The sequence below is a fragment of the Pteropus vampyrus genome, unplaced genomic scaffold, assembly GCF_000151845.1.
Source record: "Pteropus vampyrus isolate Shadow unplaced genomic scaffold, Pvam_2.0 Scaffold82, whole genome shotgun sequence".
NCBI lineage: Eukaryota > Metazoa > Chordata > Mammalia > Chiroptera > Pteropodidae > Pteropus > Pteropus vampyrus.
In genome coordinates, this window is record NW_011888863.1 from 8,966,841 (window position 1) to 8,981,104 (window position 14,264).

Below are 14,264 nucleotides of genomic sequence, written 5' to 3' on the forward strand. Positions count from 1 at the left end.
CCTCATGAGGTATCCAAAATCACACATCAGTTTTGCCTTCAGTAAGCAAATGCCTTCAGGGAAAAATTGGCTCTAGGATTTAATTCACCTCTCTGTTTTCTATCCTTCTAAGTTTTGGGCCTGATAATTCCTTATGGTATTGTCAAATCTTTAATTTTTTAAAGATTTAAAAAAATAATTTCTTAAGCATTTTAAAGTGTTTGTAGCTTGAAGGTTCTCCAGATAACCTCTTCTACCGTGTTATCAGATATAGAACTCTTTAGTATTGTACACTAAAACAGACTTTAGTAGATCAAAATAAGAACTGTCTTTATGTTGTAGACTTGGTTTTATATAATAATTCATGGAAAAATTTTTGTTCAACTTTAAATTTCCTACTCAAAAATAGCTCAGTACATATATTCTGACTTTATCAAACATTATATAATCTTCTTGGTTATTTACCCTTCTTGTTTTTTTAATTTTGGTTACCACTGGTCTTAATCACATAGACTTTTAGAAAAATATTATCACAGTAAAATATTCATAGTTTAACTATTGTCTTCCTTTTATATTCGATTATACTTTACCTGTATTTTATAGATTACATAACAACCTGGAGTTTTTTTTTTAGTACATAACATATTCAAAAATATGGACATACTTATTTAATCTTTAAAATACACTGTATACTAGGCAAAATGAATAAATTCATCACTTTTATCAGATGAGGTACTGAGAGAATAAGCTTTCTCAGGGTCTTATGAGTGGCAGGCAAGTGGCTGTAGCACTGGCTCTAATTTCAGTTTTCTGACCCTGATGCTGTTTCCTTCAGTGGCTCTATACTGTCTCTCTAGTTCTTTGGTTTTTAGAAAAACCAAAAAGCAGAATCTAGAGGTGATTTGTGAATTTTGTTACCAAAGATCAAAATTTATTTTCCCTTCAACTGGTAGAAGGTCTATTGTATTTTTGGCCCCAGTGTTTATCTTCAACATGATATGGCTCTGCAGTATAAAACTAAATAAGGACTGGCTCTTGACCCTGCTAAATTTCTGTCATTGGTACTTTTGAAATTTTTCTTTTCAAGTGACAAAACATGCCATCTACACAGAGAGAACATATACAATACACTGTTTAAAAATAAGTATTATTTTAATGTAATACTTTCTATAGTTTTGGATTATTAATCTTGTTTCTCTAGGTGGATCACAGCTAACAGGTTTAGGTTTTTCTTGATAGAGCTATAACATTTAGTTCTACATTATGCACAAGAATATGATCTTTTGAAAGGATATGTATTAACTCGATGTATGTTGTTTTGTTATTTTTAAACTTTCTCAGGTCTTTGACATTTTGAATTCAGCTGAGTTAATCTGTCTGATGAGACATATATCAATACCTAAAAACTTTATTGTTGAATGCATGGTTGCTACAAATCATAACAGCAAGAATGTAGGCATCTGGCTGGGTTGTGGACACATCGACAAAGGACAGCTCTCATTTCTTGATTTAAATACTGAAAGATACACTTCTGAGGTAAATACAAATATTCTTTATATTAGAAATACTATAAAAACTTACTTGCAAATTATTTTAAATTAATTATGTATTATGTAATTATGTATCAGTTAAAAAGTTATTTAGGAAGAAATTAAATAAAAGCTAATTTAGGAGTATTATTAAATTGGCTTTCTGTTAGAATAAGAGTAGTCAAATGAAATTAAAGTCTTTTCTTCTTTTAAATCACAGTATATGTGTGTCTTAAAACAGGATCCCTAAAAACAGCCTTAGACAGAGAATCTTATATGAGTAATTTAAGAAAATAGAAATTTTCAGAGAAATACAGGTACCCAGAAAGAGCAAGGAAAGAAGCTCAGCAAAACCGTACTTTTTAAGGAGTTCTAGCGTGTCTTTATCCCATAAAAAACTCTGAACTGTGAATAGCAGCACAGATTTATCCCTCCACCAGGCAAGGAGGCCAGTCTTTCATTCTCACATATCAGTCAGTCATTGGCTGCAATTTTTCCAGGGAGAGGGATATCATAACCTTCCAGTCATTTCTCAGCCAGCCAGCTCCTATCAGCTCAGGGCAGTTCTGTGGTGAGAGGTGCAGCTCTGAGCTGTTAGCAGCCAACACTTGTAGCAGCTGGGGGTAGGTGCACCTGACAGAGGAGCTCTGGACATGGCTTCTTCAAGATGGATTAATACATTGTATTAGCAACTATAAGATAAATTTCTAAACTTAAAATAATATTTTAATGGTTGCCTTGAAATAAACAGTGTGCCTAAATATTATTCTTAATGTTGAAAAATCCTCTTATATTATTGTGATGGAATCTAAACGATAATGAGAAATAGTTTTCAATTTTTAGATTTAGTCTCAGATGCATTCTCGATAGGCAAAACTTGTCTGCCAGTTAACTCATTTATTGTTGAAAATTAAATAAAATTGTGTTATTTTTAAAATTAAAAGCAAGGAATTAAAAGAGGTATGTAGATAACAGAATTTTTTCATTCTATACGAGTTCTAGTCACAAGTCAGAACCAATTTTTTTAGAGTGTTTTTTATTTTCTAAACAGGAAGTTACTGATAGTAGAATACTGTGCCTAGCCTTGGTGTATCTGCCTGTTGAAAAGGAAAGCTGGATTGTGGCTGGGACACAGTCTGGGATGCTTCTAGTCATCAATACTGAAGATGAGAAAAAGAGACATACCCTTGAAAAGATGACTGATTCAGTTACTTGCTTGTATTGCAATTCTTTTTCCAAGCAAAGGTATAGTAGTGGATTTGACCATTGGGGTAAAATTATATACCTTTATATGACTTAATTGTGTGCAAAATTGTTATAGCATCAGCAGAGATTGTTCATTTTTAACATTTTCCTTATTAGTTTGCATATATTAAAGAGAATTGCGAGAGGCCACAAAGATATTTGTTATTTTTCTGTATACATATCAAACTGAGACATTTATAAACTAGGTCAATCATTTCTTTAGGCCCATCAGCCTTGCTCCTGGTTTTACCTCAGCTGTGTCTCTATCTCTTTGCCACTCCTCACATCAATTTATCTTTTGCAGGGCTCTTCAAAGATGACGCCTCATTCATTCTTTCTTTGAATATGTATATATCAGCAGACTGTTTTGCACCAGTCTAAAACATATCAGTTAACTATCAAATTGGAAAAAAAAATATAATAAATGAATTCATAAGTTGTTAATTGGTGAAAATACTTAATCATTATCAGTTGCAGGGACCTGATCCCAAAGGAAGTTATGTAAATGGCATAATTTTAGGTCTGAGGAGCAGGTTGGTTGCTGTCATATTTGGGGCAGGATGATTCCAGGAAGCATTAAGATTATACCCCATTTGGATAAGTACCCAGAAGTGAAACTAATAATAAAATAAAAATTTTAAAAAAAGATTATACCCCATTTACTTCTCTGGTTTAAATCAGCACTGAAAAATAAATATCAGAAAAATGTAAAACCCAAGTTTTTGTCAGCTGAAATATAAACTCCACTGGCAGTTTTTCGGTTGAGATTATTTAGATATTGTCAAAGAAATAATTCATCAGATGGAGTAAAACAGGCAAGGAAGACTTTATTCAAGACTATTGCAATAAGGGAGAAAGACTGGACTCAACTCTACTGAAATAGAAGGCAGGAGATTTTTAAGTGTTGGGATGAGACAGTGGAAAAGTACTAGAGGACTCTGAGAGAGAGGGGCACATTGTCTGTGATTAGGCCACCTGTGTTTGCTAATTGGTGCTTATTGAAATTAGGCTCCTATCCTCCCACAGAGACTGAGAGATGGGGCACTATCTGTCTTGATAACATTTCTAAGGGAGGGTTCCCAGTTTTTTGAGAAAGACATACCTGAGTTGTAAAACTAGCAAGCGGCTGAACGAAAATTTACATTTTAAATAGGCAGAGAAAGAATTTACAATTGTTTTCTAAATTAAAAGCTGTAAAAAAAGTGAGGTCTGGGGCGTATAGCCAGGAAGAAACCTGTCTGAATTTTATTCATGCTGAGGGAAATGAATGTTAAGCCCATCTTGGCAAGACAAGCGTTCCCTTTGTAACAATTTTGACATTTTTCCTTTTAGCAAGCAAAAGAATTTTCTCTTGGCGGGAACTGCTGATGGCAACTTAGCAATTTTTGAAGATAAAACTGTTAAGGTAAATGTTGAATGCATTCTACATCAAAATTATTTTGTTCTTTGTTTTATGTATGCTCGTTCCTACCTCCTTCTAAATGATTATAAACTCCCTTGGAACAAGGGTCATAAATTCTACTTTTTGTCTTTTTATTATTTCATAAAGTTTTGTATACAATAGATTCTCTATAAATACTTGCTGATTGTGTGTTTTATATGAATGAACTAAGAATAAAATGATAAATGAGATCTGATTTATAATGTTAGGGACATAAATAATTCTGATTTTATATAATCAAAGTCAATAATTCCTTATAAATATATTGTAGGGAAAAAAAAGGAAACTTATGTTTTAAATCTGGTTTGCCACCAAGTTTTTCTTTAGTCTTGAAGAAATCGTTTAACTTTCTGTTCTCCAGATTCTTATTTATCATCAGAATTTATTTCTTCCTCTATCTATTCATTTGTGGATCCATCTATTTATTCAACATCCTACCTATTCATACTTCTTGTTATCAATAAGCTTATTATCTAACGAAAGAGAAGTAGTTATGAACCCTAGGTTATTTACTGTATAATTTTTGCATGATGTGAAAAGATTGGTTTTAGGTTAATATTTTGAATACCACTTGAATTGAATGTTTTTAGAAGTCCTTTGAACAAATGTATCTTGAATTTTTATTTTAATACCTCTAACCATATAAGATGGGAAAGTAGTTTTTTAGAAAACTCAAATTTTACAGCACTTAATTCTACAATACTCAGTCAATGTGTTATCTCTTTTTGGCAAAGTGTAAAGGAGCTGCTCCTTTGAAGATACTCAATATAGGAAATGTCAGCACTCCGCTGATGTGTTTGAGTGAATCCACGAATTCAATTGAAAAAAACATTATGTGGGGAGGATGTGGCACAAAAATTTTCTCATTTTCTGATGATTTGACTATTCAGAAATTGATTGAGACCAGCACAAATCAGCTGTAAGTTATTCCCATATGTGACTAATTTACCATTTTATTCATATTTATTTTTTATAATTATGTCAATAATGCTGTTGATAATCTCAAATGAAAATCTTTTAAAACACAAAATTTATTTTTCTAGAATAATTAGAAATAATTAGAAATTCTAGAATTTCTAATTAGAATTCTAGAATAATTAGAAAATTTCAGAAAGTAGAAGGACATTAAAAAATAACCCAGTAATCTTTTACTGTTTATCCACTTGAGTCTCTTTCTAACGAACACTCAAATCCTTGTATTTATCACTGTTCCCACTGCTGCTATCAGGGGCCAAGTTGTCATCTACCATTGCTTGCCAAGTTTACAAGATCTTTCTAACCCCTTCTCAACCTCCAATTGTGCTTCCTTTAATCCATTCTCAACACTGTAGGCAGAGGGATCCTTCTAAAATACAAATCAATCTGATGCCACTCTCTTGCTTAAAACCCTTCAGTGGCATCTCCATGTCTTTTGCATGAAGTCTAAATTCCTTAAGATAGTCTACCAGGACCTTTATGATTTAATCCTTGCTTATCTCTTTAGATGTATATTTTGTAGCCTTCTTGCCCTCTGTGCTTTAGCTAAACTAATTTTGTCTCAGATTTTGAAGACAAGCTGCTCCCTTTCACCCCTAGTCTTCACACATGGTTTTCTTTTTGCCTGGATGACTACTATGCCCCCTGCATGGTTCAGTCCAAATGTCACTTTCTCTGAGTGGCTATCCCTGGTCCCACCTATGCAGATTAGGTGCTTTGGATTTGTTCTTCCATCGAATCTGTTATTTACCTTCATGGCAGCTATTGCACATTTTCATAGATGTATTTTTAAAAATGCTTTCTTATTAATATTGGACCTACTGGCTGTCTCATTGGCTGAACATTAGAAACCACTAGAAAATAATCTGATGCCTAAAATTCATCTCAGACCAATTAAGTCACATGAATTAATCCTGAGATGGAGCCCAGGCTTTCATATTTTTTTTCCAAGTTCTCAGGTAATTCTAAAGTGTTGTAGGGGTTCAGATACACTGCTATATATTATAAGTTCTCATGGATGAGGACATTTGTTTTCTGTCTCGTTCATAGACATGTTTCCAAACATGTGGTAAATATTCTGATGGACTCATTCTGTAATTTCCACTTTTAAGCAATTTATACAAGTGGGAAAATATTTTAAAAGAAAGGGCCCCCAGTTCTTATTTTTCACAGAGCATGTTATGAAATCATGGGTGCTAGAGAGAATGCAGACAAGTATCTGACTGTCAAAGATGTTTATCTCCCAAGGGAGATTAGGACACAGTTTCACAGACAATTGGAAATATTTGCTGTCTTCTCAGAAAGTGTCTCCTGTTGTCTATGTCTCTCCTCTGCAAACATCACATCACTAATAAGGGGCTGCTTCATCATCATTCCCTTCTTATCATTATCCATATAAACTGACTGAGAAGTATGATGGAAAGTGAAGATGATCGTGGTTTTTGGAGCCACGTGACTCCATAGGACTTGTTTTGAGTCCTGGTTCTGTAACACATTAGTCATGTGGCCTTGAGCAAGTTATTTGGCATTTCTAAACTTTCTTTCTGTAATTACAAATATTGAGATTTATATTTTATAAGATTTCATTGAGGATAAAATGACATATCATGCATAAATGTCTTATAAATTATAAAACTCTAGGCAATATTTGCACTAGTTTGAACTATCTTCTATTAAATACAGAAAAACCCAGGAAAGAATTCCCTAAAATGTAGTGGCTCTCTAGCAACATATTGTATTTTCATCTCTGCCATAATTGAAAAGATGGAGGAAAAAAGTCTTCCTATCCTAAGGTGTTCTATAGATAGTTACACCCTGTGATATTTTCATGTCATCAATCTATTTTTACTTTTTCCTGGGTGTTCATTCCTCCTGTTCATTCTTCATTCATCCATTTATCCTTCTATCCATCCACTTAACAAACTGCCCGCTTTGTTAACCAAGCAGTTTCTAGAGAGATACTTATACATCTATCTGCTAGATAGACAGATACTTATCTATGATGATTCTCTTGGGTTGTGGGTCTATAGAAAAGATATGGTCCTTATCCTTAAGCAATTACATTTATGGTCTGGTGTCAGGGACAAGCTAATAAATACAATCTGGTAATTAAAATCTATAATATTACAACTACATTAGCAGGGGAAAGGAAATGATTGGTCTATTTTGATAGGTTAGGGAAGAATTTCAGAGGAACTGACATTTAAGTTAAGCCTCAAAGGCTAACTAGGAGTTGGCCATGCAGATGGGGCTTATGGTAGCCAATCTGTTTGCAAAATATGTAAAATGCCAAATGTCCTTGGTTAAAAGATAGATATTTAAAGATGCTTGTCTATTTCCTTTATTTTCAATGAGAGGAAGATATAGGTTTCTTTTTTCCCCCTCATAGGTTGATGGGCTTGTGTTGATGCTAAGATACTTTTTGCTTTAATATTTGAAAATATTGCAACTAAAATTTGTATTAACATCTTATGTTTTATAACTCTAGGTGTAGATGGCTAACCCTTAATTTCCCAAGCATTCTTGACAATAAGAGTTTTATTGAAATGTCATAAAGTTACAGATACACGATTAAAATTATTTTAGAAATTAAGATATTTTGCATATTTGGGCAGTGTAAAATTTTATAAAGAACCAGATGAAACTGAAATTAAACCAAGAAATATTAGTCGTAATCTTTATTTTATCATCAAGGGAAAAATATAAAGTAATCAAAATTAAGTAAGGTACCAAATAAAGTTATATATTCAGTTCAGGTTAGAGGAGAACATGAAATAATTGCCAATACTCTAGCCTATTTATTTTTCAAAATAGTTTTAACCTTTTACATTAAGAATAAATATAAGAATTACATGTTAAAACAGAAGAAAAATGAATAGGGCTGACATTCTTTTGTTCCCCTCTAGGTTTTCTTATGCAGCTTTCAGTGATTCCAACATCATAGCAGTGGTGGTAGACTCGGCTCTCTACATTGCTAAGAAAAATAGCCCGTTTGTGGAAGTGTGGGATAAGAAAACTGAAAAGCTCTGTGAACTAATAGACTGTGTGCACTTTTTAAAGTAAATTCATTGGTTCTTATTTAAAATTTTTATTTTAATGTGGAAAGAATACAACAGGAGATCATTTCCTCTTAACAAATTTTTAGGTGTACGTTATATTATTATTGACTGTATGTTCAATATCTTTGGTTCTTTGTTTTATGCCTGTGAGAGCTGTCTCCTACACTTTAAATTTCACAGCAGGTGAAAGTATGGCTTATATTTTTCCTTTCTACCTCTAAATATAAAATTAAAAAAGAAATTCTTAGAAGTAAAATATTTAATGTTTTTCAGTACTGTCTTTTGGTATCCAGCAAATTTCCTTTTGAAAAAATTTTAAAAAATAGGAACATGATTTTGTTTCTTCAAGGTATTATAAAGAATATTCTCTAATGAAAAAAATAGTACATTACTGAAAATGACTGTACTGGATTTATTGCTGGCTATATAGCTAGTAGTGTCATAGTATTAAATATTACTACTTATAATTAGACTCTGGGTCCAAGGATATTCTGCTCTAATGATAGAAAGTCACAAGACAATATAAAAATGTGAGGAGAAAAACCTACAGGACTGGGGAGGCTCAAAACCCCAGCCTGAAAGCCTAGCTTTTAGTCTGATACAGTGTATCAGAGACGAGCCTTAGACTTTACATCCAGCACTTATTTGTGTGCTGCTACTGGGAAACAGGACTATTGCCAACCTTATTTGCTAGTTGTTTCCTATTTTTGTTTTGTTTTTACTGTATAAACATTTAGATTATATACTATATCCATAAAATGAGACTTAAACATTTACTTTCCAAGAATCTTCTTACAGTTTTTCTCCAGATGGTGAGGAGCTTTATGCTCAGAAGTGCTTACAATTTTGCCTGGTAAAAGGTCCCTTATTTCCTGAGGTTCCAAAATTATTAGAATTCTTTTATTTCTGGATAGCTCATTTGTTGTCATGACTTATGAGCTCTGAGGAAAATTTAGTGCTTTGTATTTATATCTTTTACATGTAGATGGTTACAATTTTATTTTCCTTTGAAATTTTTAGACTTCATGGAAAGCTTTTGAAACTATTTCCTTTATATTGGGCAAATTAATTCTTTTTTTTTTTTTTTTTTTACTGGACTGTATAGGCTTGTTGTTTTTAAAAATCACATTGATCTTATTTATTTCAGAATTTCTTAAAGGGGCTATTATATTATGTTTGATAATTTATATTTCAAGTAGAGAAATGTGGCTCTTTGGCATTCTGTTTTAATTACGCAAAATTAGTTTTGTACATTTTTAATGCTATATAATGTCTACTATCATGTATTCATAATTTAAAATATTATGTATGTGTATGCATATATAGATACACATCTGTTTTATTCCTTAATTCTTTAAAAAATATTAATGTATACTTTCTATATGGTTTCAGGGAGGAATTGGTAAAAGTGAAGAAGGAATCAAAACACACTATGTACTATTCTGGGAGAGTGAAAACTCTCTGCCTCCAGAAGAACACTGCCCTCTGGATTGGAACTGGAGGAGGCTATGTTTTACTGCTTGATCTTTCAACTCGTCGAATCATACGTATAATTCACAATTTTTGTGATTCTGTTAGAGTCATGATGACAACACAGTTAGGCAAGTTTCTTTTCTTTATATCTCTTATGTTATCTAAGACTATAAAAACATGTTTTTTTTAATTTAAGTTTTCACTTTCCAATGTCATTCAAAGTGTCTTAGAAGTATCTTAGAACATAATACTGGGATTAATTTTGAATAGGGTTATTAAAAAAATAGAGGGAGTAGGTGCTCTCAGTCCCATAAGAGAAGCAGATTATTGTAAGTGAACTCTGATTTGGGTCTGTCTTCTTTTTTTTTCTTTATACCCAAGGCAAAAATGAGAAATATATAATGTTGAGTATTTTTTACTTTTTCACCAAAGAAATTAAAGCAAATGTTTATTTTGATCATAGTTAAAGCTTTTCACCTTGTTAAAAATCTTATTTGGTTTTTTATACTATAAACAAACATATTCCTATAGCGAGATATGTTGAACTCAACAATCTAAAATATTGACAAATTGTGGTGTTTTAACAAGTTTTTATGTCTTTTCTTGTTCCTACTTATCTATTTAAATATGAAGAAATCATGATGGTACACAAAGTATATTTTCTACATAGATATCCATACTTCGTTGTCGTCTTTTGACTAATTATTTGGTTTTAAAAATAATATTAGTAAACATATAAAATTGATCACAAAAATAACATTATGAGGTTAAGTTACAAAATAGTCCCAGGGATATAAAGTACATAATAAGAAATATAGTCAATAATATTTTAAAATTATGTATACTACCAGGTGGGTGCTAATTGGAGATCACTTCCTAAATTATATGTGTCTAACCACTATTCTGTACACCTGAAACCAAGATAAAATAATATTGAATGTCAACTCTAATTGAAAAATAAAAATAAATAGTATTAGTATACATACACAGTTGACCACAAAAATAACATTACGGGGTTGAGTTCTGTAAAACTAGAGTTTATATAGCTTTAGCAAATAAGTAATAAAATGTTTGACAGGGTGAAGAAAATAGTAAAGTTTTTTTACAGTAATATATTAAGAAAGGCAAGTGTTTCTCCTTACCTTCCCCATTTTCCATGAATGGATTTCAGAGTTGCCCAGAAGAGGTTGGAATTAGGTGTTCCTAATGATTGCTAGCTATCAGGATACATGTTCACACAGGCAGAATATAGGTCTATAACGGACTGTCTCTCTAGTCTTATACCATGGTTGTTATATCCTCTAATTTAATTTGTAGGCACTTTGAACCCAGGTGGTTGTTCATTACTGACATTACAGTGAGATTTCAATGAATTTAATTGATTTTTAAAATAAAGATAAATTTAAATATAATTTACAAGAAGGGGCATAATCTGGCTTCATCTACCTCTCTAGCTTCCACTATTTACCACAATTCTCCCAGCTCTTTCTGGTCTAGAATAACATTCAGTCCTTCCTAATATCATGCTTCATCCTGCCACAAGGTTTTGCATATTCTGTTTCATATTTTGCCTAGTTGCTTAGTTACTAGTCAGTGACTAATCTCCTCATTTAAACATCAACTCCATGGGGATTGGGTCTGCATGCGTTTCTTCACCCCTTTACTTCCAGGTCTAGCCTAGGAACTAGTACATAGAGGACTTTTGAGGAATATTTGCTAAATAAATTAGTGAATGACTTGAGAAGAAAGTGTGGTATTGTGAGAATATCAATATATCCATCTATGCCACTCTCCATCACATTTGGCCAGTGTCTTATAATATCCAAAGTACTTTTACACACATAATCTCATATAATATTATAACTTTGGGTAAAGGGGTAGTGTATAAATATTAAACACATTTCACAGAAAAATTAGCTATTTTCTCAGATTCACACAATAAGAATTATAGCAAGGAGTACATTACAAATTTTCTAACTTTAAAAATTTCATTCTTCTTGGAGAGTTTTTTATTTAATATAATTGAGGTGTCTCCTAAAAAATTGTAAATTAAGCTCCAAGGTTTTTTGTGTCTTAAAATATGATTTGTATTTTCTTTAGTCTAACCTTATTTATTTATTTATTTATTTATATTTTTTATTTATTGTAAAGGAAGTCTTAAAAATGCCATGCTTGTTTTGGGGTATACCCAGAAAAGTACTGAAGGTACCCAACATCAAAAAGGTAATGTTTAATAGGATACTGTATTCTGAAAATAGTGCAACGATATGGATGATTATAACATATAATGTATTTTGTACATTTATAATAAATATTACATTATTATAAAACTTTAAGCATTTTAAATTGGTAGCTTATTTATGGTGTAAATAATTTAGACATGAATCTTCAAAATTAAGTTTTAATGATTTATGAGTGTTAAATCTTGGTTTTTTCAGACAGGGTAGAGATATCAACCATTATAAAATTAGAACTACCCCAAATTTAAACTAAATGTAGTTATTTTTCATTGCATCTTACCTGTGTTCATATGAAGTCTTGATTTTGAACAGTGTTTTTCAAAAAGCTTTATTTCTTTCAGAAAATGAAATGTTAAGTTATTAGAGGTCCACATTTCTTTTTTGAAATTTAGTAGTCAGTTTTACAATGTATTTTAAACATTTCCAAGTGTAATTTTTTTATAAATGGCAATGATTTACATACATTATTTGTAGCTGTATTTATATATACATTTGTCTAAGGTAACTATAAATTAATGAAATTAAAATAAAATAAAAATTTCTTATGGCAGATCTTTGAAACATGATTTCATTTTTTCATTTTCTAGAGTTACAGTCTTGCTTGTCTATTTGGGACATCAATCTTCCACATGAAGTGCAAAATTTGGAAAAACATATTGAAATGAGAAAAGAATTAGCTGAAAAAATGAGAAGAATATCCGTTGAATAAGAGAGATATTAGAAATTTTTGTCTTTGGATGGGAAAATTATTTTTTCTCTTGTTAATATTTCTTTAAAAAATGTTTACATATGAAAAGGATACTTCCACTCTGAAATATAGCTCATGTGCATATGAAGGAATGTTTATATGTTATATTTTAAATATAAATATGTGTAAAAATAGTTACTCATGAGAGTATATTTTCAATAACTATTTAAAATATTATATTTCCTATATATCCTAATTAATTTTGTGGATTAAGAAAGGAAATCTAAAAAGTATTTGATTGTAATACTCATACTAAAATTTACAATGTGTAAGCTTTTATTTTGTTATACATAATGAAGGAAAAGTTTATTTTATGTTCTGTGTTTAACATGGATTATTGCTTGATTACTTTCTAGTTTTTCTGCAAAGTAGAGTAAAAATATTAGGAGTTTCTTCTGTAATGCATTTCTTCTTAGATTGCTTTTAAATGCAGTTATCATATATGCTTGTATACAGTGAATTTATACTATTAACATAACCTTTTGTTGAGATGTGAGTTTAATTTCTTGTGGATGCAAACAATGCATATCACACAACTTTACTCCATCTAAAAGAAAATACCATGAAACTATGGAACGTGCTAATGAGAAAACGTCACTTATTATCAAAGTCCTTACGTCCAGGAAAGACACTGCCACTCTCTTTTCCTATTTTGCAGCTCTATCTTTGAATGTGGATACACTGACATTTTATAAATACAGTGTTCAGTCCTTCAAGTGATATTTTCATGTTTTTATTTTGATTCTTAGTGCTAAGCTAGAACAATGGTTACATGTTCCTAATCTATGCTCTAATTCTTCTACTCATCTCTTCCTAAATTTGTGATCCTGCGCATTTTACATCATTCAGGTAGAAACTCTGTTTTCAGAATTGTAGAATTCTACAATTCCCACCCAGAACAAGTATGTAAAACTCTTTAGTTTGCTGAAGAAGAAAGCTTTAGCTATGGAGGGTGCTTCCTAACCTAGTCGTCTAAAGTACACCTAAATTGTTTAAATATTTTTCCATGGTAGCATTATTAGGGCCAAGTACCTAACTTACAATTTAAGTGTCATTTCTGCTTAAGGAAGAAAATATTCGGTAAATTCATTGACCCTGGCCAGCACTCATCATTTCAAACAATTCCCGGTGATCGAATAACTAGTCTATTTAATATTCTCAGAACTAACTGGCATTTTATCATTTGAAGACTTTGAATTTCTTTAGTATTAAGGGTAATCCAATTTTTAACCCTGAAAGATTCTCTACTTTTCAGAGGGACCTATGTTTTAATTTGCTATGTAGTTTTAAAAAAAAGTCATAAATGATGGAGCCATTTATTCCTGTGGTATTTCCAATTGTTACTTTGTAATTATATGCAATTTTTTTTACTACAGTCAATTATGGAGAAATATGTAAATGAACATTGTATTTAAATGGAATAATAAACATTTTTTAAAGCATGTTTGTGAATTTTAAAACTTGATGATGTTCTATTTTTCACACATAGTTCTGTAATCCATCTAATGAGACTTTGTATTAATCTATGATTGGGACATTTCACTATAAGAAGTGTTAACTAGTTTTCTCTTGAGG

General features: G+C 31.3%; 1 protein-coding gene across 1 annotated transcript in view; it reads left to right on the forward strand.

Moving 5' to 3' along the window:
- The window catches only part of LRRK2 (leucine rich repeat kinase 2), a 115,307-nt gene extending 102,622 nt beyond the window's left edge, over window positions 1-12,685 (forward strand). The window contains exons 44-51 of the mRNA XM_011363166.2: window positions 1,321-1,515; window positions 2,560-2,753; window positions 4,086-4,158; window positions 4,929-5,113; window positions 8,076-8,228; window positions 9,621-9,829; window positions 11,853-11,924; window positions 12,529-12,685. Coding sequence (XP_011361468.1) covers window positions 1,321-1,515; window positions 2,560-2,753; window positions 4,086-4,158; window positions 4,929-5,113; window positions 8,076-8,228; window positions 9,621-9,829; window positions 11,853-11,924; window positions 12,529-12,650 — 1,203 coding nt within the window. The 3' untranslated portion in view covers window positions 12,651-12,685. The remainder of the gene's footprint in view (window positions 1-1,320; window positions 1,516-2,559; window positions 2,754-4,085; window positions 4,159-4,928; window positions 5,114-8,075; window positions 8,229-9,620; window positions 9,830-11,852; window positions 11,925-12,528) is intronic.
- The last annotated feature ends 1,579 nt before the right edge of the window (window positions 12,686-14,264 follow it).